We start from the raw sequence: 21,631 nt of genomic DNA on the forward strand, positions 1-21,631 counted from the left end.
CATAGGCAGTGGCTTACGACGTGAATAAAATAAAAAATGTTGGAATCAGATGCCATTGATATTTGCAAGTTTTATGTATGTACACACTGCCAAATAGAATGAAGGAAAATTCATTTTAAATCATGTGTTTCCTTTAAACAACATTATATTAATGGAGGATGGTTCGTATTGTGATTTTGCTCAAGGCTCAAATTCAGTTTTTGTAATCAGTCGATGTCCTGTCCATCATGACGATCGTCTTCATTTTGGCCTACTGTTGCGGAGCGAAGTCTTGGTCAGTCTTTTTGTGCTGATCCAGTAACTGCTCACCACCAATTTATTTGAAAACATTCCTGATGCATCACAAGACGTGTATGAATGGCAACCTTTTAGAAAATGCCTCATTTTGAAACAATTGGAACACAGCACAGAAGTGCTTCCTGTTAAAGGTCAAATTTGTCATTATAACCCAACTGTGACTTCTGTCCTGTCTCTCAAAATTAGTGCATTACTGCAATTGGCTAAAAGTACAGTCCATTTCCATTTACATACAAAAATGTAAAAAAAAAAAAAAAATCTGTGAATATACGAATCCACGGGCGCGGAACAGCGAGATTGCAGTCATAAAATCAGCGACTCGAGACTGAAGTCCAAGTCATATGACTGGCTAGCTGACATTCTGCCACTTGTGATCGAATGATGGAATGTTACTGTGCATGTTTTATGTTTTAACATTTTACATTACATTAGTGGTTGATTAAATTGTTTTACCTGAGTGATTGATGAGATGGATGACCTGAATTATCCATGCTACATCTATTGCCCATTCTCATTTATCATTGAAGTTAAAAAAAACCAACACTTTTTAATTGATTCGTGTTAGATGCTGATTAACTTTAGATTAAATTTACAATTAATAATTCAAAATGTTACCTAAATCTTAAATTAGTTGATAACAGTTTTAGACCTCAATCTAATCTGTGCTTTGAAGAGTCAAACCTCACCAAATGAACATATCAAACATGATGACTTCAAGGTTTATAGCAGAGATTACTTTGGGCATTATATAGGACTCATTAGCTAATTTTCTGAAAACAAATTGTGCCGTCAAATCATGCAATTTGATTTTACCTTTGGTCATCCACATTCATATCATGTATAGATTACTGAACAGATGGAGAATTCTTTTTCTTGCATATTGTTAATGATGTCACCATGCTATGCACGCTCATTTGAACAACAGAACCTTTTCAAACTTTCTCTCGTGCACATAAATAAAACTTAAACACTGTGCAGGCTTCTTTTAAGGCTATTTGTCATGCGTTGGTGATAGGTGGGCGGAGAGGAGTGTTTTATTTTGAAGAACTGCAAGGCTTTGTGCTCCATGACAGCTCTGTTGCGAAGCTCTTCTTCCTTGTTGTATGTTAGCTTTCAACAATAACAAGTTCTGTAAGGTTATGTGACATTTCATCTTTACTTGACTAAAACAGTCAGTCTCAGGTACACTTGTCAAATCAGTTGCTTCCAAAGTTGTTTTCTTTAATTGGAAAAAAAAAAAGGTGCATGCTGTTCATGTCACGTATTGGTCAATTATTGGGACAAAATACAGATGTCAAATCCTGCAGACTATTAGGATGAAGATACATTATTACTTCATGTTTTTAGCACTTCAGTTTTCATGTTGTTCCTGTCAGGAGAACGGAAGCAGGTCAGTGAAGAAAACCACTCTGAACTCAAATCTGAATTCAGATGCCTGGTTAGTGCAGACTGTCCCACAGGTGACCTGTTGCCATCAGAGAATGAGCGAATCACTTTTTTTCCTGTTGTGCAACTCAATTAAACCTCCAGGCGCAAAACAAAGACCTCCCCATCTGGTTCTTTTGTCACCATCTCCCTTTCTTGGTTTCTTCATATCCATTTTTGCAAGCCACTTCAATTGATGCCTGCATAGCAGAGTGGAACCAAGCTTGTGATGTCACTGCCAAGCTTGCTTCAAGATGGCTGTTTCCCAGAGTCCCTGAGCACAAACGTGCGTTGCATTTCTAGAAGAATAAGAATCATGTCTCTTTCTATGGATGTCCTTTTCATTTGCTCCACCAATTCGAGTCTCGTCTCTGGGTTTCGATTAGTTTCTCCGTGGGGGTAATTGGGAACAAAGTTGACTTCTTCTCTTCTGGGTCTTTTGATGTTGACCCTGGGTGCTGCCCCTTCTGGACTGGTCCTACTACCCTTCCCTGCATTCACAGCCACATTTTTTGTGCCGGCTCCGATTAGGCCCTATAATTTCCCATAGCAGACTATTCTGCCAGTCCTCAAACCCCAATATGGAACCGTTTTCTTTCAGGCAGGGTGCTTCCTCGCCAAGGTCTCGGCAGCCTTGACAATCTCTTCGGTACTCAGATATGCTTTGTTTATTTCAGCAACCATTGCCTCCAGTATGTTGTGTTTTTTAGACCTGATCAACCTAAGAGTTGTCCCCTCTGTCCCAAATGTCGAATTTCCCTCTTTATCGAATACAGGGACAACAAAGATTTCTGTCCATCAGCAAAGACGCTCTGATGAATCTGTTAAATGACAGTAATACTGTGTCATCTGTGCTTGTTGAACTAAAGTCTGGCTCAGCCAACCTAAGTACCTTAATGTTTTTTTTAATTGGATGTACAGTAGATAGCCAACTTTACACCTCTTTCAACCCAGCGGTTCCCCCTCTCCAAAATTCAGGCCTTGTTGTCCTCCAAGGAATGTCCATCCTTCTTGATGAACTGCTGATTCTGGACCCGCAGAAGCCGCTGCTGCGATATGCGCCAGTGCAGCGGCGGCTTAGTGTTAATGTAAAGGTCGTTCTGCTTCTCACTGCACTGCACTGCACTCCATAAACAACATTGCTAAGTTTGCTTGTCGGGTCTTTGGGGTGAAACAACTTTTTTCTGAGGGTGTTAGCGGGTTTGAAATGTATTTCTATTAGGGGTGTAACGGTATACGTGGGTTTATTAATACGTTTCGGTATGGCATGTTCGGTTTGGTCCACTTTGCGTACTGTTTCGGATCAGTTTTTATTGTTAGCGCGAGCTTACACACGGGCACTATTGACTGTTGCATGCGGGAGAGGAGGGTGGCGGCACAAAAGAGGAGCCAGTACGCCAGAAGTCGTGATAATACACAAACAAGCCAGAGCTCGAAGGTCCCCCGTACACTGCGGCCTCCTGTTAGGGAAATTCTGGCTTTCCTGTTAAAATCACCAATAGGGAAAGGTACATGGATAAGTTCCAAAGTTGTGTGCCGACAATGCTACATGAGATCAGCGGCTATGTTGCAGGTAGCACGTGTAACATGCACGGCATCATATGACAGTGAATGTTTCTTAGTCTTTTTAGCCCAAAACGTCAAACTTAAATAGAGAAATTTATCATATTGTAGCGTCTTCCAGGAACACGCCGTCAGACGTAGTTTAATTATCACGTTTTTATCAATCCAAGTAGAACTGCACACGCTCTTCTTAGTTCTCCGCTGCTCGTCTCGCTTTCTGTACGATGCATTCATGAATCTCGGAAACATTACAAATCAGCAGCACACAAATCTGAACACAACACAGATAACCCAATTTGTTACAATATGCTGTTGAACATTCAAAGATTTCAATGCCTAAAAAGTGTACACAATTTCATAAAGATTTTTAAAAGTTACTGTATTTTTTTCATTATAAAAAGTTTTAATATAGTTAGCAATAATTGTAACTGTTATTGTAACTGCTATGTATTTTTTTTCATCACAAAAAGTGTATATATGTAATGACAACTTGTCCTTAACTTGAATACTTAGATGTGTCATAGGCTGTTGCTGCTGAGTGTTTAAAGATTTCAGTGTAGGGCAGGGCCAATAATTTGATATCGATATGTATCGCGATTGACACGTGATCGATACCAATAGAAAATGCCTTCGATAAAACATTCGACAGAAAAAAAGAAAAACAAACCCGATCGCAGCATAGTGCGTGATGTAGTTAGCGCGCTTCCGCCTCCAAACATGAAGAAGAAGCGTTTAAACCAACGAAGAAGCAGCTTTTAAACCAACGAGGAAGAAGCTGTTAACTCAACGGAGCCTGCTCGCGGGCCCGCCGGCCGTGCGCTACGCTCGCGGGGCCGGCGGCCGTGCGGTATGCTCGCGTCCAGTGCGTCAAATAAATGACTACTCGACTCAGTACAACTCTTAAAATTAATTTATATTATGCATGATAACCCTATTAAAAACCCGTGGATGGAGCTATGGTGTACAAGTAGAGGAGTGCTTGTCTTTGACATGCCAGCAGTAGTTAGCCTTATCCGACACCGGCATCGCACTCAAGGTCAAATCAAGCAAGTAAAATATGAATGGACTATGGCAATAATGAGTCCGCTAAAAAGATAAAGTAGTCCTAAGACGGTTGGTCAACGATGATGTATGTACTGCAAGAGAGTATTCGTTCACTTACATTGGATGAACATTGAATGCAGGCTAATATATGTGTCAACAACTGCTTTGGGGTAGACCTAATGCAAATATGCATTTACAATGCACTGATGGAGGACAAACTGCACATTACACTACATAACGATGTACAAAAACATTTAACTGTTATTTAAAGGTAAGGTTTAAAACAAAATCAATAATTATCAATATTGACTGATATGAAATACTTGGATTGTGACAGTTTTTCAAACATTTCTCTGCCCTTCTAAGCACATTATCTTTAAAATGGAGTTTATTTCATATTTATATCGACCTGTTTGTTTCACTCTTTCATACTTACATTGACCTCTTATTAAAGGTTAAGTATAATGTTAAAATAAATAACCTAAATGTATTTTGCTTTGGGTCATAATTTTTAATAGTTGAAAAAAAATTCAATATATATCGATATCGACCAATATGAAACACTTATATCGTGATATACTTTTCAGTCATATCGCCCAGCCCTATTTCAGTGACTTACTAATTTACAAAATTAAGAGATCTTTATTGTTAGTGTATTTTTTATTCTGGTGTAATTTCTTAGAATATCACCCAAATGGTTCGTTTTTATTTTTTTTTCTAAAAAAAATTACTGTTTACTTTTCATCTTTTCAAAATAAATAAAAATCTGTTTTTTTTGTACCGAAAATATACCGAACCGATGTTTCCAACATAAACAAACCGAACCGAAATGTGATTTAGCGTACCGTTACACCCCTAATTTCTATGTTATGTTTGGAAAAATTATGCTTCTCTGACAAAGCAGCCATATAAGGCCCCATCACATTCCTAATCTTGAAGAAGCCTTTTGGATTCAAGGTGAAAGGTCTTTGTCAAACACGACCACTTCAGTTTCCTTGATTCAGACTTTGCTGATTACCTTGACCTGGATGACTACACAGACACACCTCCTTTGTCTGCGCCTACCTGTAAACTAGTTCTCTGCTCCGGAACTATAGAATAAATCCTTTTCCGGGATGAAAAAAACCTGTTGTGTTGGCCAACCTATTCTCACAATGTCCACCTGGAATGAATTCTAAAATGAATCTAAAAAAATATAAAATGCATACTCCTGCAGGCTAAGAAGCTCAAAGAATAGCTATGAAATGAGCATAATGTTGAAAATAAATGAATAGAATTTCATATTGTTGTAAGTTGTAAATATAGGTTATTAGTGCTTCTGATAGTGTTTAGGGCAGCAAAGAAGGCCTTGCTATATTCATTATTTCATATCGTCATCCTCTTAAAATAATGACCTAAGTTAACATACGTGTAAGAACGTGGCTATATTTGGAAGTGGCCGGCCGACTAGGAAGTAAAAAGTGAGGCTTTTCCCACTGATTTACAAAATATATCATTGTTTCATTGTTACAAAAGAAAGCCTGGTCTTTACTCATTTTAAAAAGGAAAATCAAGAGAAGACAAGATGTATCTTTCAGCGTTGATACAGTAAATGCACTTTATTTATCAAGGCTTCTGCCATCGTACTCAAGCTTTAAGTCCGCCAAAAAAACAGTAAATCGCTTGCGAGCCCCTCTCCTACTGTAAACGTTTTCTAAAGTCGGATATGTTTCACTCCGAGGGGATTTGCTGTCGCCAACGACAGCGTCGTGGCAGACAGCCGAGTACGGCCAACGCTCCATTCTGTGGCGCCGCCCCTCACCACATACACATGAATGCGGTTGACAATGGCGCACTGCAAGGTCAGAGTGAAAAGAGCTAAGAGCCGCATGGAACCGGGCAAAGAGCCGCATGCGGCTCGTGAGACACGGGTTGGCCAGGCCTGATATAGCGCCTCCATAGTGGCGAATGCTGCAACTGTACTTAAAATACGTAGTTGCCGCAGAGGGACATCAATCGCGCAATGTTGAACAATATCAATCGCTCTGGCTGGAGGCAGGCACACAATTAGCTGGAGGCGGCAGCCTCTCAATTTTTAATGTAGGAAAAACCCTGTTATATTGTAAGTTTAGCCTCAAACCCGATACAGGGTTGCAATTTTTCCGTTGCGGTGGGTTGATCAATGTGTGATTCTTAATCTGTTGTGCAGTGAAGAGTATCCGACATTAATTTTTGTGATGATGAGATGGTCCACCTCAGTCAATTGCGTCGCTCAATGTATGGTGGGCCTAACTGTCCCTGTCCCCTTAGACCACATTGACATGTTGTGTGACCTCACTCAACAATGAAGGCTTCTCCTGGTCCATGATATGTTTCCGCTTTTCAGTCTGATATTTTTTTGTTTTTGTAACAACAATTGTTTGGTGATGCCATCACAAGAGTTGCTTGTTCATACCTCTAATATCCACATTGGATGAGGAAAAGAAAAAAACAACAAAAGCAAAACAGTGGCTGGTTGATTTTTTCATACTTATTTTTATCTGACATTTCATCTGTAAATGTACATAAAAACAAAACTTAACACTTGTTAGAATTATGCCACCTCCGGTTCACATGAGTTACATACAGTTTTTGTAATGTAAATTCAAAGAAAAATGCATTAGAGCAACAAATTGAACTTTAAAATTCTTCAAAATTGTATTGCGCTCAAAACTGAGTTATTACTTCAGCTTTTTTTTTTTTCGAATGTGTTCTGTTGCACAGGTTTGAAGTGGAAGTCAATCCCCAAAAATTCTTTACAAGAATATGTTCTATGCAGGGCCACTAGTCTAAAGACAGCATTCTGGGTAATATTGTGTTTGTGAAATATGAGTTAAGCAGTAAAATCCCCCCATTTTTATCCATCTCAGGGGGCAGTCATTTTTTCTGGATTTTACTTGATACACTAATCAAATTAAGAGCTTTTCTTTATCTGTTGAAATAAAATTCATTACTGTAGCTTGAATTAGTGACCCACTGAAGTACGCAGTTCCTTTTTATTTATATTTAGACATCATATGTTCCATCAGACATGTTTACTGGTGTAGGTATCTTATGTTTTATTTTCTTCTCTCTTTCCCTCCAGAATCCGGTCTATGCCCATGCACCCTGGCCAGCAATATGTCATAAAGCCGAAATATTACCATACACACACCACCCACACACAGACACACATCAAACCTCAACTTGAAAGGCCCATCCCTCTATCAGTGGCACACAACCCTATACACGGTGAGTCCTTATACCTAATAGCTTTCTTTTCAAAAGAGATTATGTGCTCCTGTTCTCCCCCTGGCTTTAAAAGAATCCATTGATAAATGCTGGACTGATACTGGTAGTGGGTGATATTTTGCCAGTGGTGGGAGGAGTTTACGGCAGGATCAAACGTTTTTCATTCAGGGACGTTACTTAACATTTCAGAGAAGTCATTTAACAAACTGTGACAATCATAATGGATGCATAGTATTAGGCAAATGCCATGGCAAACAAAATGCTGCAGCTGTGCACTGCCAATTTCAGTCCCACTAAATGTTGCTAATGTGAGACTATACCTGGTGGGTTCCCGACAGAGAACCCCCAAAGACACTGGGACCACCTGCAAGCCTGATACAACAAAGCTTGACGACTTGAATTCCAACACAGAAACCTCTGTGAGGAAAAAGTGTCCTATTTGCTATATTTGACTTGATTTGAACTGCAAAGTGACAATTCCAATTTTTTGCTCTGGCACAATTTGGATATGCTTAATGGCAGCATGAAGAGAAAAAACCCCACATGGAATCGACTATCCTCAGACAAGAATCAGGCCTCTTTCAAATGTGGATAAAAAAAAATATACGTATTATCGTATTTTATCGTATCATTATGTGCCAATGCGACGGCAGCGAATGTACTGTATGCAAACCTGCCCAAATAACACAACCAACCACACATTAAACAAACTGCTGTAAATGTAAACTATAGAAAACATAAACCATTAAATATCAATCAATACTCTATTGATATAGCTCCTTTTTAACTAAAAAGCAACACAAGTGCTTTACAGTAACAGCATCGTACAATAAAAACCAAATCCCTCCAACAAGTGTCTTATTTCCACCCACCATTTCCTGCACCCCCATCACATGAGCAAAAACTAAACTAAACTAAAGATTAAAAGATAAGACATAGATGAGGAGATGGCGTAGAACAGAGAAGTGGAGTGAGCAGGGGCCCTCATTGAGGGCCGTCAACACCAGGAGTTGCTACAGCTCACAGCCTCTGAAACAGATCGAGCCACACAGGCACGAGGAGACGGGACGACAGGCAAAAGGCTTCTCTTGCCCCACAGAGACAGGTCCACACCCACAAAAATGTACTCCGCAGCCGGAGCCAATCACAACTCCCAGTGCTGACGATCCCCCTAGTGAGGAAACAGTGTTGCAGAGTGTCACAAATGAATGAATACATACACTATATCACTTTACTAAAAATATAAATAATTATATTAAGATCATACAGATATAAGACCCTAATTGACTAAATACAATACTGCAATTACCAATTATGTTATAGAAAATGCCAAATAAGTTAAACTAAAATAAGTATTTGGCAGAAAACAAGGTAGTCAGAATAAAGGTCTTTCGCATCCTTAAAATAAATTAAAATATCAACACTCGGCCCTGAGTTCCTCCAGTAGGCCGTTTCACACACTGGAAAAAGTTTCTGTTGAATTTACTCAATTTAATTTCTTCTAGTCAGGGGTTGGCAACATGTAACACTCAGAGCCATTTCAACACGGTTTCGAAAACGAAAACACTGGGAACCGCAAACACTTTTGAACATCTGAAATGAAGATGTTAGCCTATTCATCGCTGTTGGGCGGGATCCTCGTAGTGACAAAATCACAACTTTACAGGAGGTAAAAAAACAAAACAAACGCCAGCTTGTTTGAGTTCCCAGGCACTGCTTCGTTCAAGTTGTATTATACCTTAAATTGCTATTGCACTCTCACGTCCACATAATAGTCCCTACTAAATACATTCAGTCAATAATTTAACGCTTGAATTGATTTAAAAGTATAAAAACCAAGACGGCGTCATCCGAGCAGTGTTGTTTTTGGCAGGCATTTTAGATTTAGTCTTGGTCTTCGAAAATGCTTATTAGTTTTTGTCACATTTAGTCATTCCTATTAGTGATAGTGTAAGTCTAGTGTAAGTCTAAAGGGTGTCAGTGTGCGTGATCAGAGACGACTGACCGCAGACCTGTGTTTTGTCGTGCCGGTGTGTGCAACGGCGTGCGCACCGCGTGCTGTCCCGGCGGTGGGCGTGCCCAAACGAGGATAGGTTGCACCAGTATTGCAATTTTTTGAAAGACAGATTACATGTACAATAGGAAGGGATGTCATAAATTTTGAATCTTTGACGGACCACACGCTAACAATTTAGTCCTGTCTCCTCACCGAAAATGTATGTACGTCACGTCATGTTTTCGTCATCAAAGAGCCACGTTTAGCTAGTCAACGTCTCGTTATCGTCATGAAAAAAAAGGGGCGTTGACGAAATATTTTCATCATCGTCATCGTTGACGTAAACAACACTGCATCAGAGTACTTCAAAGTCCGCGCTCATGTGAACCCCCCTTTGTGCCTCCAGCCTTTGAAAACGTCACACCAGCAAACATACCTGCCCAATACGATGCAATACAATACATCTTCATTTTGGCTACAATGCGTTTAAAGCCATGAGTGATTAAGTAAATAAAAGAATGATCAAAATAACCTCGACTACAATGTATACAGAGACTTACCTCATGACACACGATTGAGGGGGTCTTTTTGCAATGAAGCATTTCATCGATCCATATTAAACAAACAAGCCAACGTAATCCAGCGAACCTTACTATTTTCACTCGTTATTGTCTATAAAAGAAATGGAAAACAAAACACGACCAAATTTTACCATATTTGGGCTAACCGGTCACATATAGTATCATTTAGTGAAAGTCCAGATTCACAATGTTCAGATAATTGTTTTAATACAGCAACAAATTGTGAAACCAATTCCCCCTCTTCCTGATTCCTTTTATGGAATCTGAACCTGTCTGCAATGACCAGTGGCTTTGGTGCATAGTGATCGTTTATTATAGTCACAATTTCCATATAAGTCTTGTTTCCTGGCCTGTCAGGTCGAACAAGACTACGCAGGAGGTTAAATGTCTTTCCTCTCATAATACTCAGAAAAGTTGGTACGACAGCATCCTCTTCAATCTTGTTAGCAAGGATAAAATACTCAAGCCTCTCGGTGTGTGAAGACCATTGCTCTGCATTTTCGTCAAATGGCCCCATAAGTCCGACAAGAGCGGCCATCCTCAATGATATTCCTCGAGCAATTAGTCCCGCAGAATGTTCTCTTTCCACTGTGAGACGTCTCCTCCTCCCATCGCGGCAAAAACTTTCTCCCCGCGGAAAGTACTCCTCCTCCCGCAGCGGCGAAGCTCGACGTCAAAGAACGAAGCCGACGGCCGTTGGCTCACACGGCTAGACTGTTAGCCACGACATCGCGTCGCACAGCCGCGGAAAAAAAAATCGGCAACGTTGGACTCCCAGACGAAAATAATAAACATGGGGCCGTACCTAGTCGCCAGTTTGTTATAACCTTGGATGAATGTTATAACAAAGAATAAGGACACGGAAGACAGGGAGCAATTGCACCTGCCTCTGTATTTTCGTTCCACTTCCAACAACAATGTTACGTCATCAACACAGGCATTTAGCCAACAATCATAAGCAATCAATACACAACAACAATAGCAATAAATTCAATGAAAATGAACCTTTAATGCAATGGAGGAAAAATGCTTAGATAATTGTAGGTCAGACATCAGCACTGGGCCATACCAAGACTTGCCTATCCTACTCGTGATGTGCTTTCAGACTGGAGGCCAGGGACTGGGAACAATCAGGCTCTGTCAGTGTTGGCAGCCAGTTACTCAGGAATCAAAACAGACTATACTGTTGTGTTGCATATCACACTAAAGGTGCTTATTCATCACCGGGTCGGACATCATTATTGCTTGAACCATGCAGTGTGTGTGGGTGTATCAAGGAATTAATTCATTCAAGTTCACCCAAGAGTTGTTTCATACTTCTGTTACAGCATATTTCAGTCCTTTTTGTTAAATTTTTAATGGAGAGATTTTGAGTACCATATTTCCGGACTATAAGCCGCATCTTTATATAAATTGCACCTACTCTATTTTTAAAAAAGTACTGAAAAAATAACATATACTGTATAAGCTGCACCTTTTATATACTGTAAGCCGCACCTATCTACAGTGGCACCTCTACTTATGAAATTAATTGGTTCTGGAAGAAATTTCTTGAGCAGAAAATTTTGTAAGTAGAGAAGCGTTTTCCATGTAAATGCCCTAATCCGTTCCAAGCCCCCCAATATTCAGACATAAATGTTTTATAAAGCATAAAAATGCATCAAAACATGTAACAAATACATGTTACAATTAGATTATAGCACAATAAATGAGAGTTGTACATAATGTAAAAAAACAAAGAATAGAGTAAGGAATAAAAATGATGGTCATTTACCTTTTAATTGCTGTCCTTATTGCTTTTTGCCCTCTTTGGTTCATGTTCTCTCTCAGAAGTGGTTTTTGCCTGGTGTTTTGTAAAGAACTGATTTAATAACGTGGCGACTGTCGGTACATTACGGTCATATTCTTTGGCGAGCTCAACCAAACGCATCCCTTTTTCATACTTTTCTATTATCTCTTGCTTTGGACAAAAAAATGATTTTCTCCTTTTTTTCTTCTCCTCGTTTCTAATTCACGTAAAACTATCGAAACACCTCAGGCCCGAGGGGCGAATGACGAGGACGCTGCATAGACATATCTATCACATATATATCTATCTACCTGTCTAGCTACACACCTAGACACATAGGGTAGAGGTCCCTCTTAGCCAATGGGATGCCAGGAAGATTATAGGTAATAGCCAATGGCAGAGCAGCTATGAGTATGTTGCGTTCAGGAAACTTCTGGAGCTGCAAGTAGCAGCCCATACTGTATTTTTACCTTTCCTATCCTGAAATCTCTTTCGTAACAAGAGGCAATATTTTCCTGTTGAGGCGTTTCGTACTTTAAAATTTCGTATGAAGATACGTTCGTAAGTAGAGGTACCACTGTATGTTGAAAAATTAGATATTAACTGCATTTACAGAACGATTTTGAACTGTAAATGTACACATATGTACCTGAACAGATTCTTTACTAAGAGTGCCTTTTTAACACGGCAGCAGCTGATTGAAACGGCACAGAACCAAGAGAAAATAAAGTACTTAACTTCATTACATTGCCTGCTGCCACTCCAGTTTGTCAGTTAACGTTATTGCTCTACTTCCGCATACCACCCAATGCAACGCCTAGTGCTTAATCTAGTGCGTAGCACCCTCACCTGTTGAACTCCTCCACCTGCAGTCACATCCTGTCAATGGCAATTGTATTGTACTGTATTGTAATTCCGGTTCGACCGCCCCTAGCGGTGGAAGAAAAATCCACAGAATAGCCGCACCGGTTTATAAGCCGCATGGTTCAAAACCTAGGAAAAAAGTAGCGCCTTATAGTCCGGAAAATACGATAATTCCATTCTTAAATTACATTACATGCAAATAACACTTTTTTTTAAATTTAACCTCAACTTTAACCTTAATACTTGGATTTTAATGATGTTTGCATTTCTGTGGATCAGAGAAATACAATCGCTCTCCCTCTTTTTGGTTTGCACTTTGGCAGTGGGCAACCACACAGGGAGGATCAAGGTGGTTTTCACTCCCACTATCTGTAAATTTACCTGTGTGGGAGGTAGATGTCTGAACAACTGCCAGCAGGGAAATACAACAACCATCATCAGTGAAAATGGCCATGCCACCGATACTCTGACAGCACCCAACTTCAGGATAGGTAAGTCATTGTAAATTGTTATTGTCACCTCATTGTTTTGGATAAAATGGACAGAAAATTAGGGCATGATATCTTATCAGCACCTAAGCATCACCCCAATACAACTTTAACATTGAGTTTCATGTTAGATGCCTCAAAAGTGAGTCATTGCATAACAAAATTGCCAAAACACTGAGAGACAATTACTATGTATTGTATGATGAATATTAATATACTGTATATGACTGTTTTTGATATACAAAGAAGTAGCAGTAGTATGGTATTTAAATGTTTAAGTACATACGTGCCTTGTCCTTCTAATTAACCAGTGTGTATATATTAGTACTCTTGTATAGTGTCAGTAGCCCTGCCTTTGTTTTTGTGCCTCCTTAGACTGTCGAGATCCTGCCGGAACTTGCACTTGTAGATTTTTAATTGCTTTTAAACCCCCTTGCCACAAGCACATTAGTGTGTACTAATTTGCAAGGATGGGCATTCCGTGCCAGTGATGGAACGGTCCCTCCGTCCATCGCGGACAGATTCCCATTTTGTGGGCGGATGGGCAGAGGACGAGAAGTCTTTTAAAAAGGACAGACTAAGCATGAATGGAAGTGGGTTTCCATCCGTCCCTCTATTCGTCCTTAACCGGATCAAGTACCGGCTTACGTGTTGTGTTGGGTTCTCTTAAAAAGAAAGACCACTGTACTCTTCCGTGATACCACGGAGCAGCCATGACCCCAGCCTGCACAACACTGTAGACTGCTTTTTTTCATGTGCGTTCCCTTCCTGCAGTATTGTTCTCTCAGGCATAGTCTGCCCTCCATTTCACTGACGAGGAAAAAGGTGGATAACAATTTTGCAATAAGAAATGAAAAAGAAGAAACCCAAAAAAAGGTAGTGGTCGCAGTTTGATGTCACGTTTTTATTTTTATTGTGTTATTCATCTCCCCATTCTTGTGTGACCGTTGCGAGAACCGCCATCATTAAAAAAAAAAGAAAAAAAGAACCACATCGACAACAACAATGGCGGATAACTAAAGGGTCAAATAAAACCGAAACTTCTAAGCGTGTGTCCAACTTCATGAATCACGTTGCTTGAATCACGGGGCTTGTATTGTTCTGCTAATATCACGTGACCAATTACTTTACAAGTGCCATACGTGACAGCAAGGCTCGACTCGTGTTTATATTGATCATGAATGAGTGTGTTTTGTACGTTGGTAATGGTGACCAGTGAAAAGCAACATTCAAAGGTTTGGATCGTTTTAATCTCTAAAAAGGTTTGTAGGAATGGGCTTGCAAATACCTATGTCTTCCAGCTTCGTCAGTGTCATGTGAACGACGCATATTCAAATAAATAAATAAAAAGCGTGCATGAAGAGCCGCCGCCTAAGACCTTCTATTGTGGAGAAATTATTCTTTTTAAATTAAAAATGTGTAAATATATCCCAGCCCTCCCTCTGTCCTTTGTTTTTTTGTGTCCACAAGTACTGTCTTTATAATAGAGATGCACTATATGTCCAACATTTTTACTTTATCTATGAAAGAAAACTTTTTATGGCAACATTAACCATAAATTAACACCAAAATTACATTGATCTGTATCATTTATTTTCAGATCTGGGCATTTTACAAAAAAAATTGAGCGTCCGTTATTTGTCATCTGTCTGCAGCGTGGGTACACTTCCGTTGTCCGTCATTCGCCTTATTTTCGGGGGGTGGGGGAATAGTACCCGCCTATTGGCTGGTCCGCCTCTGATTTTAAACGGGCTTCCGTCAGCGATTCCGAGTGCAAACTTGAGTAGCAGTCAGTAGTGAGATCCAAGATCTGAAGGATGGTACATCTTTCCCTTTCCAAAGCAACAGGATTAGATTCTTTACACACAAAAGGCCATAGGACAGAAGTTGTCTCTGTACATTCTGTCGTTTTATAAAGGTTTCTGACGCATCCAGTATAACCAAAAGTGGATCTAACGTTAGCTGGACTCCAGGCAATACACTCGGAATAGAGGGGTAATGTGTTGAGTTCTTTTGGATCCAATCCCTAATTTAAAAATATTCGAAAAGTTTGTGAACTTGCAATTTGAATTTAGCCGAAAGATGTTCAAAATCAGACAAAATGTCATAATACAAGTCTCCTCCAGACTTGAAGCCATTATTGAACCACTTCTTGGGTGTTCCAGCCACAATGGGCCGAGGAATGCTAGGATTAAGCCACAGGGGCGTCTTTCTCATCAGAGAGATGTTTATGCCCAGCAGTTTATGAGCCTCCAACCATACCTCAAATGTACTCAATATAATTGGGTTCGTCATAATGGAAAGGAGTTTTTTCTTCAAGCCAAAAAAAGGTACAATGTTAAATAGAGTACTACCCATTGCCAACATATAAGACATACCATATATGACGTGACATTTTCTTTTGCAAAGGAATGATTAGAAAGTGGAGAGAGCCAAGAGATAAATATAAGACAAATGATCCCGTCCCAGATATTTTCAAGACTACTACTTTAATATTACTATTAATTTTTAATTTAAACATGTGTAATATATAATTTAGTAGCCAATTAGGATTTTCATTTATTTACATGCATTTGGGTAATACATATTTTGTGTATTAATTTGGGGATTACATATATTGTTTTGTAGTTGTTGTTTTATTAACACGCTGCAATATTATATTGTGTTTGAAATCCATAATATTTATTTTCTAACCCACTGACAGTAAATATTTGTTCCTATTTGAATTGCTTTGGTACGGCGCATTTGAGGAAGAAAAGAAAGAGGTGTAATAGAGCGTGACCGTTCATGTCTGAAGAAGTTTAATGAAGATGCAGGACTCAAATTAATAAAAAATAAATACTATGTTGCTTTGAAAATAAGTAATTAATATAAATAAACCAATAATAATCAAAAGAAAGAACAAACCTGCATTTGTTATATATAACTCTTATAATATTTACCACAAAAACTGGAGCTGCTTTGAATAGATCTTTGAAAAAAGGGATTTCAACTTTTAACATCAGGAACAAAACACTGAAAGAGAATAATATTCAGACCCTCTTAGTTATCTTTTCATCAGTCATCTGAGCTTTAATGAAACACTTGAGATGACACTCAGCTGTTCTGATTTTGGTGCGTCCGTGCTCGAGGTTATTGATCTGGCAAATAAATAATAAAATGTTTCCACGTACCCCCTGCAATGTGCTCACGTACTAGTCATTAATTTTCTTTTTCTCCTCCACGTAGGTATCGATCGTTGAATGCAAGCACTTTTTCCCCCCAAAACCTTGTTTATAAAACTCAAACTTGTGTTCTTTGTCTTTAAATGAAAACAAGCGTAGTAATGTCGCACCGCTTTCACTCCATGCATGCGCGCTCCCACGGCAGGATATAAAAAAAAATTGGGGAACTACACCTGTATGGACCCCACCGGCAGAAAGGGCGACGCTTCGCTCCATCTCACTTTTGTTCAATGCCGAGGAAACAATCAAATGACGATGTAGGACATGTCACACTATGTGGAAAGACGAATGAGAATTCTTACGTGCCAGAGTTTCGTTGTCGTGGACGTGAAGCGTCCCAGGCGCCAGACGACCAGTCGTCCAGTATGTCACACAAGACGGGCTATGACGCGTCAAAGACAGCTCAAAATTAGCCACAACATGCTACATTTGTGTCTATCGGGTCAAAATCGGGCTACATCCTTGTAGTTTGACCTCTGCATTAATCATTGTAGTTATCAGTTTGACAGTTCTTTTTAAATAGCATTTGCTACTACCCGGGGATTTAGAAACAAAACTTTATACTACCACACAATTATACCCTTCATTACTGCAGGGGGGCTGAATTATAGGGCAGTTAAGAAGCTGCCTTGCTGATACAGAGGCTTCAAAAGTAAGTGCAAGAAACACAATAGAGTCACAGGAAATCCTTTAAATACAATCTTTTCAGATTGGGGGAAAAAAATCCCACACAGGCCAAACCCATGATTTCTAACATGACTTTGTTGCACTTCTATTCAGGGTGACAGCAGACTCTGAATGGGGCTTGAAACAATTCACTTACTGTGTTTATGCATGCTTAGTCAAAGGTAAATTTTCAACTGCAATGACAGTATCATGCAAATTTAGTTGGTCTAGAATAGTAAACCTACAGCCGCATGGTGAACAAAATCTTGTGTTCATTATAGCTGCATGAACAAATTAAGCCCAAGCTGGCAATGAAAAGCAGTGAGATCATTGACCACGTCCATTGTTGATACGATCCTCATAAACTTTTGCAAATATTATGGTTTGCATATTTGGCTGCCTGAAGGAACACTGGGGAGTGAGAAGGCTTTAGTCTCATGCACTTGTCCAGGCTTGCTTCATTCCTTCAGCCTTCTTCTCTTGCTTCCCTTCCTTCCCAGTGTGTGTAAAAGGGTGCACATCTGAGCCACGGGACTGAGAAGATGAAAGCTTCTTTGGTCAAAGCCTATTCCAAAGAGCCAAGAGACAATAAATAACTCCTTTCTTGTTTATCCTACTTATAGTACATGATGAGAGGGGTCAAAAGGGAACACTGTTGATTTACGATATAATGGCATCCGTTGAGGCAATTGACATACTGTAAAGATTCAGGCCAATGAGATAACGTTGGTGATGGATGTTTCAGGAGAAAAATTGGAAGACAAAGTAAAACAAAAAAAGAAGGTCAATTGTAAAGTATGAATATATTAGGCTGATTGTCCTCTAATGGTTATGTCAGGTTTTACCGGGGAATATTTTTTCTTGGAGGACTGAAACAACTTCACAAATCAAACATTGGTGACAGCAGAAAATGATCCACTACTTGATGAACAATTTGTGAGTGTAATTTCCATCGATTATGATTCAGCCAATCGGTATGTGTATCCCATTTGGCCTGCTGTTTTTCCCATCTTCTCTGGCATGTTTTTCTCCCAGGTGAGTGAATCGGCTCACCGAAAACTGAGAGCCAAAAGCCCAAATGCTCTTACATTCCTTATTAAACACGTATGTTGCTGCCAATGCCACACAGCGGATGAGAGGTTACCTCTTCTGCATCATGGTTTGAATGAGTTTCACTTTTTGCTTCTCTGGAGTTTGCAAGTTCTTCCCGTGCTTGTGTGTGTAAGCACCGTACCATGAAAACGGACCCACCCACGATAGATAGAAGTATTTCTTAGTGGTTTTAGTAACAATATAAAGTACTAAGAGCGGTACTTTTAAAAGTATTCCATAGTTATCATAGTCGATAGACCATAGTCTCGCTTGTACAGCTCTCTACATAAAAGGCAAACCATGCTTGCGTCAAGCGGTTTATTTGACACTCTCGGTCTTCAAATTTCTCTTTCACACACTGCTTCACCACTCTCTTTTGCTATTTGTGTCCTTAAACTCATCCAAACAGGCATTGTAAAACAGGCTACTCCTCATTGCCTTTCTCTTTGTTTCCCCTGGTGCGAGGATCAATGTGGAGAATGGGTGCTGATATCTTACTGACCGGCGAATGCTTGTAAATGCTACTCACGAATGTCTTATGACCGTGTACAAATGCTTACGACTGTTTTGCAATCACTTGCCGCGGTTAGCAAAACAATGGTAGAACTGTTTGTGACTATGTTTCCAGTCTTTTACCAATCCTGATGAAACCCCAAATTTGCTACGCTCGCAAGCATTCACATCTCAATGAGATACGGGCTTTAGTGCCCATCATTTTTCGGAGCAAGGCGGTAATACACTGAAGGTGCTCAACTCTGATTTCAAACTTTCCTGTACTTTGTACTGTCCTATTAAAAAAACAAACAAAACAAAAAACATTGCTTAAAACTGCGATGTAGCAGTGGCACAAAAGATGACCTAGCAGGGGTTCACTGTATATCGGACTCATTAAAGACTCTAAATTACCCATATGTGTGAGTGTGCTATTCAAATCAGATACAGTACTATGGAATACTATAAGGTATTGATTGTCGTTGCTGAGGTTCGAATTGGGTTCAATCAATATACTGTACTATGGGTAGTGCAAGCCACTTAATGGCCATCCATTGGTCAAGAGGGTCTATTATTTTTCACATTCTTACTTAGTTTCTGTAAGTAGAGGATTAAGATTTAAAGAAAAATACAGTAACTAGAAATAATACAATAAACACATGCAAAGGTTAATTTATGCTTTCGGATTTAGTTTTGAACAAGGCCTTTTTTTAAAATAAGTCTCCTTTTTGGAACAGCGATTTGTTCTGTTGCTGCAGTCAGTCTTCTCTGATATAAAACGTAACTCCTTCTGTTGAGATTTTAATTTCCTTAAAAAGGAGTGATGTAGCTCCAAAGAAAGCAGATAGCAAGGTGTGACACATCATGGTTGGCTGCTAGATCTTTTCCCTGGAGTCAGCAAGTTTTTAATCCTTGTTTAAGTCAGGCAAAATGGATTGTGTGTTTATATTTGCAATGCAATTGGAATACAGTAGCGTGTGTTCAACTTTTTTTAATGGTAATATGCCACCTCCCAACCCCCATGTAGCTGATGTCATCATCTATCTGCTACATCATGCTCACTAACACCGTTGCATCCTAAATATGACAAAGTTGTTGTTCTCTTCCATTACTGTTGTTTGTGCGTATGTCTCTCTGTAATTGATGTGTTTGAAGTGGCTTCAAACTTGTGATTAACTAGTGTTTGAGAAGTGGAGAAACACTAATCCCTTAACAAAAATTCCCTACCCCAATTTATGAGGACTAGACTATACAGTTGTTGTAGTTCGCTATGACAGGAGGAGAGAACGTAATAGGACTTTGATGACGCCACTGCAAAGCCAAACATGCTTGTGCTTGTGATGCACGTTTCTCTCCTCAGTGGTGTGTCATCTGCCTTGCATCAATGGTGGCAAGTGCAGTGCCAGGGACAAATGTCAATGCCCTCCGAACTTTACTGGAAAGTTCTGCCAGATTCCAGTTGAAAACGGACACCATCAGCCCCAGCAGACATCGGGCAGCTACAGTCAAACTCAGGTCCATTCCACACACACGTTGCCTCTGACCTACAGCAATGGGAAAAGTACAGGTGAGTGCTATTTTTTGGATAAGTGAGTGCTTAACCTTGCCTCGTCTCCATTTTCATGTGATCAAGCAAATTGCACTTTTATGTCATCAGCCTATCTCTAGTTTCAAGTCATACACAAGTGTATCGTATTAATTGTGCTCTGTCATTTTCTATGACCAGTATTCAGTCCCAACATTGTAAACATCCACATCAAACATCCTCCCGAGGCATCTGTTGAGGTCCACCAAGTATCTCAGCTGGACGACCAACACAGTAACGGACAAAGTCAAAGAGGTCCCCAGTCAGGATCCTCTTCATCCTCCAGCTACAGTTTCCATCACACTGAAAGCCGTCAGAATGTCCAGCACCATGGCTACAACATTGTCTATCCGGCCCAGCATGGGGACCAGGTTACTCAGTACCAACCTGTCTCCTCGAAGAACACGTTGGGCCGCTGCTTCCAAGAAACTGTTGGTAGTCAGGTAAGCTCTCATTAAGTTAAATGTGCAACGTATTCATATGGGTCAATTTAGATTTGGTCATAATCACCAAAAATGACATTTTTCATTTTTGCTGATGGGAACAGGAAAATGATTACCATGGCTTTTTAACCCATTAAGGACGGGAGCGCATAACCGCATTTCTACCACTAGAGTCGGGAGCGCTGTTGCGTCTTTCTACCCTTAAAGCCGGGAGAGCGTATACGTCATTTTCTATTTTTTATTTAATTCTCGTTTTCTTAACCAATGAAATGCATCAGAATAGACATGTGACGGTGTCGTGAGTCGTCTGAGAATATCCGGAATTTTTTCGAGCAGTAATGGCAAACGCCATCGATCGCAGGAGCTCTGAAATGAATAACGGCAGTGATAGAGACAACGCGATTGTGAACCTTGAACTAGTAGAACCAGTCCAACGTGATATATGGTTAAGATATATGTTTGTAGATAATGACAATATTGACGTCTTTGTAACAGAAAAGAGGATGGTAATCACCACTCGTTTTTTTTAAAAGTCAAATGTAGTGCTTCTCTTGCACTGACACTTTATTTTTACCTCTTCGATTGAAACAGTAAAGATGAATATACTCGAGTCTGTGTGAAAGCCACATGTCTAAGCTCTCAAATCCTTTTGGAATTATGTTTCTGTCTGCTACAGGGGCTGAGATATTAATAATTTTGTAGGTGTTGAATTTCTGGGAAAACCTTCAAGGGTCCGACCTTAGGTTTTGGGGAGCTGTTGGGACAGGCGCTTTAGACCTTAATGGGTTAAATGATCAGGTTTATATCATTGATGCTCAAAGCTATTTGAGATA

At 39.7% G+C, this 21,631-nt stretch overlaps 1 protein-coding gene across 3 annotated transcripts in view; it reads left to right on the forward strand.

Moving 5' to 3' along the window:
• ltbp1 (latent transforming growth factor beta binding protein 1) overlaps positions 1 to 21,631 on the forward strand; it is an 84,027-nt gene that overhangs the window by 16,989 nt on the left and 45,407 nt on the right. For all 3 annotated transcript variants that reach the window (XM_086045177.1, XM_086045179.1, XM_086045178.1), the window contains exons 4-7: positions 7,433 to 7,578; positions 13,132 to 13,299; positions 20,131 to 20,337; positions 20,497 to 20,798. In XM_086045177.1, the coding sequence (XP_085901303.1) occupies positions 7,433 to 7,578; positions 13,132 to 13,299; positions 20,131 to 20,337; positions 20,497 to 20,798 (823 nt within the window). The remainder of the gene's footprint in view (positions 1 to 7,432; positions 7,579 to 13,131; positions 13,300 to 20,130; positions 20,338 to 20,496; positions 20,799 to 21,631) is intronic.

Source organism: Filicampus tigris, chromosome 11 (assembly GCF_054856515.1).
Source record: "Filicampus tigris isolate MCC_2025a chromosome 11, RoL_Ftig_1.0, whole genome shotgun sequence".
Taxonomy (NCBI): Eukaryota; Metazoa; Chordata; class Actinopteri; order Syngnathiformes; family Syngnathidae; genus Filicampus; species Filicampus tigris.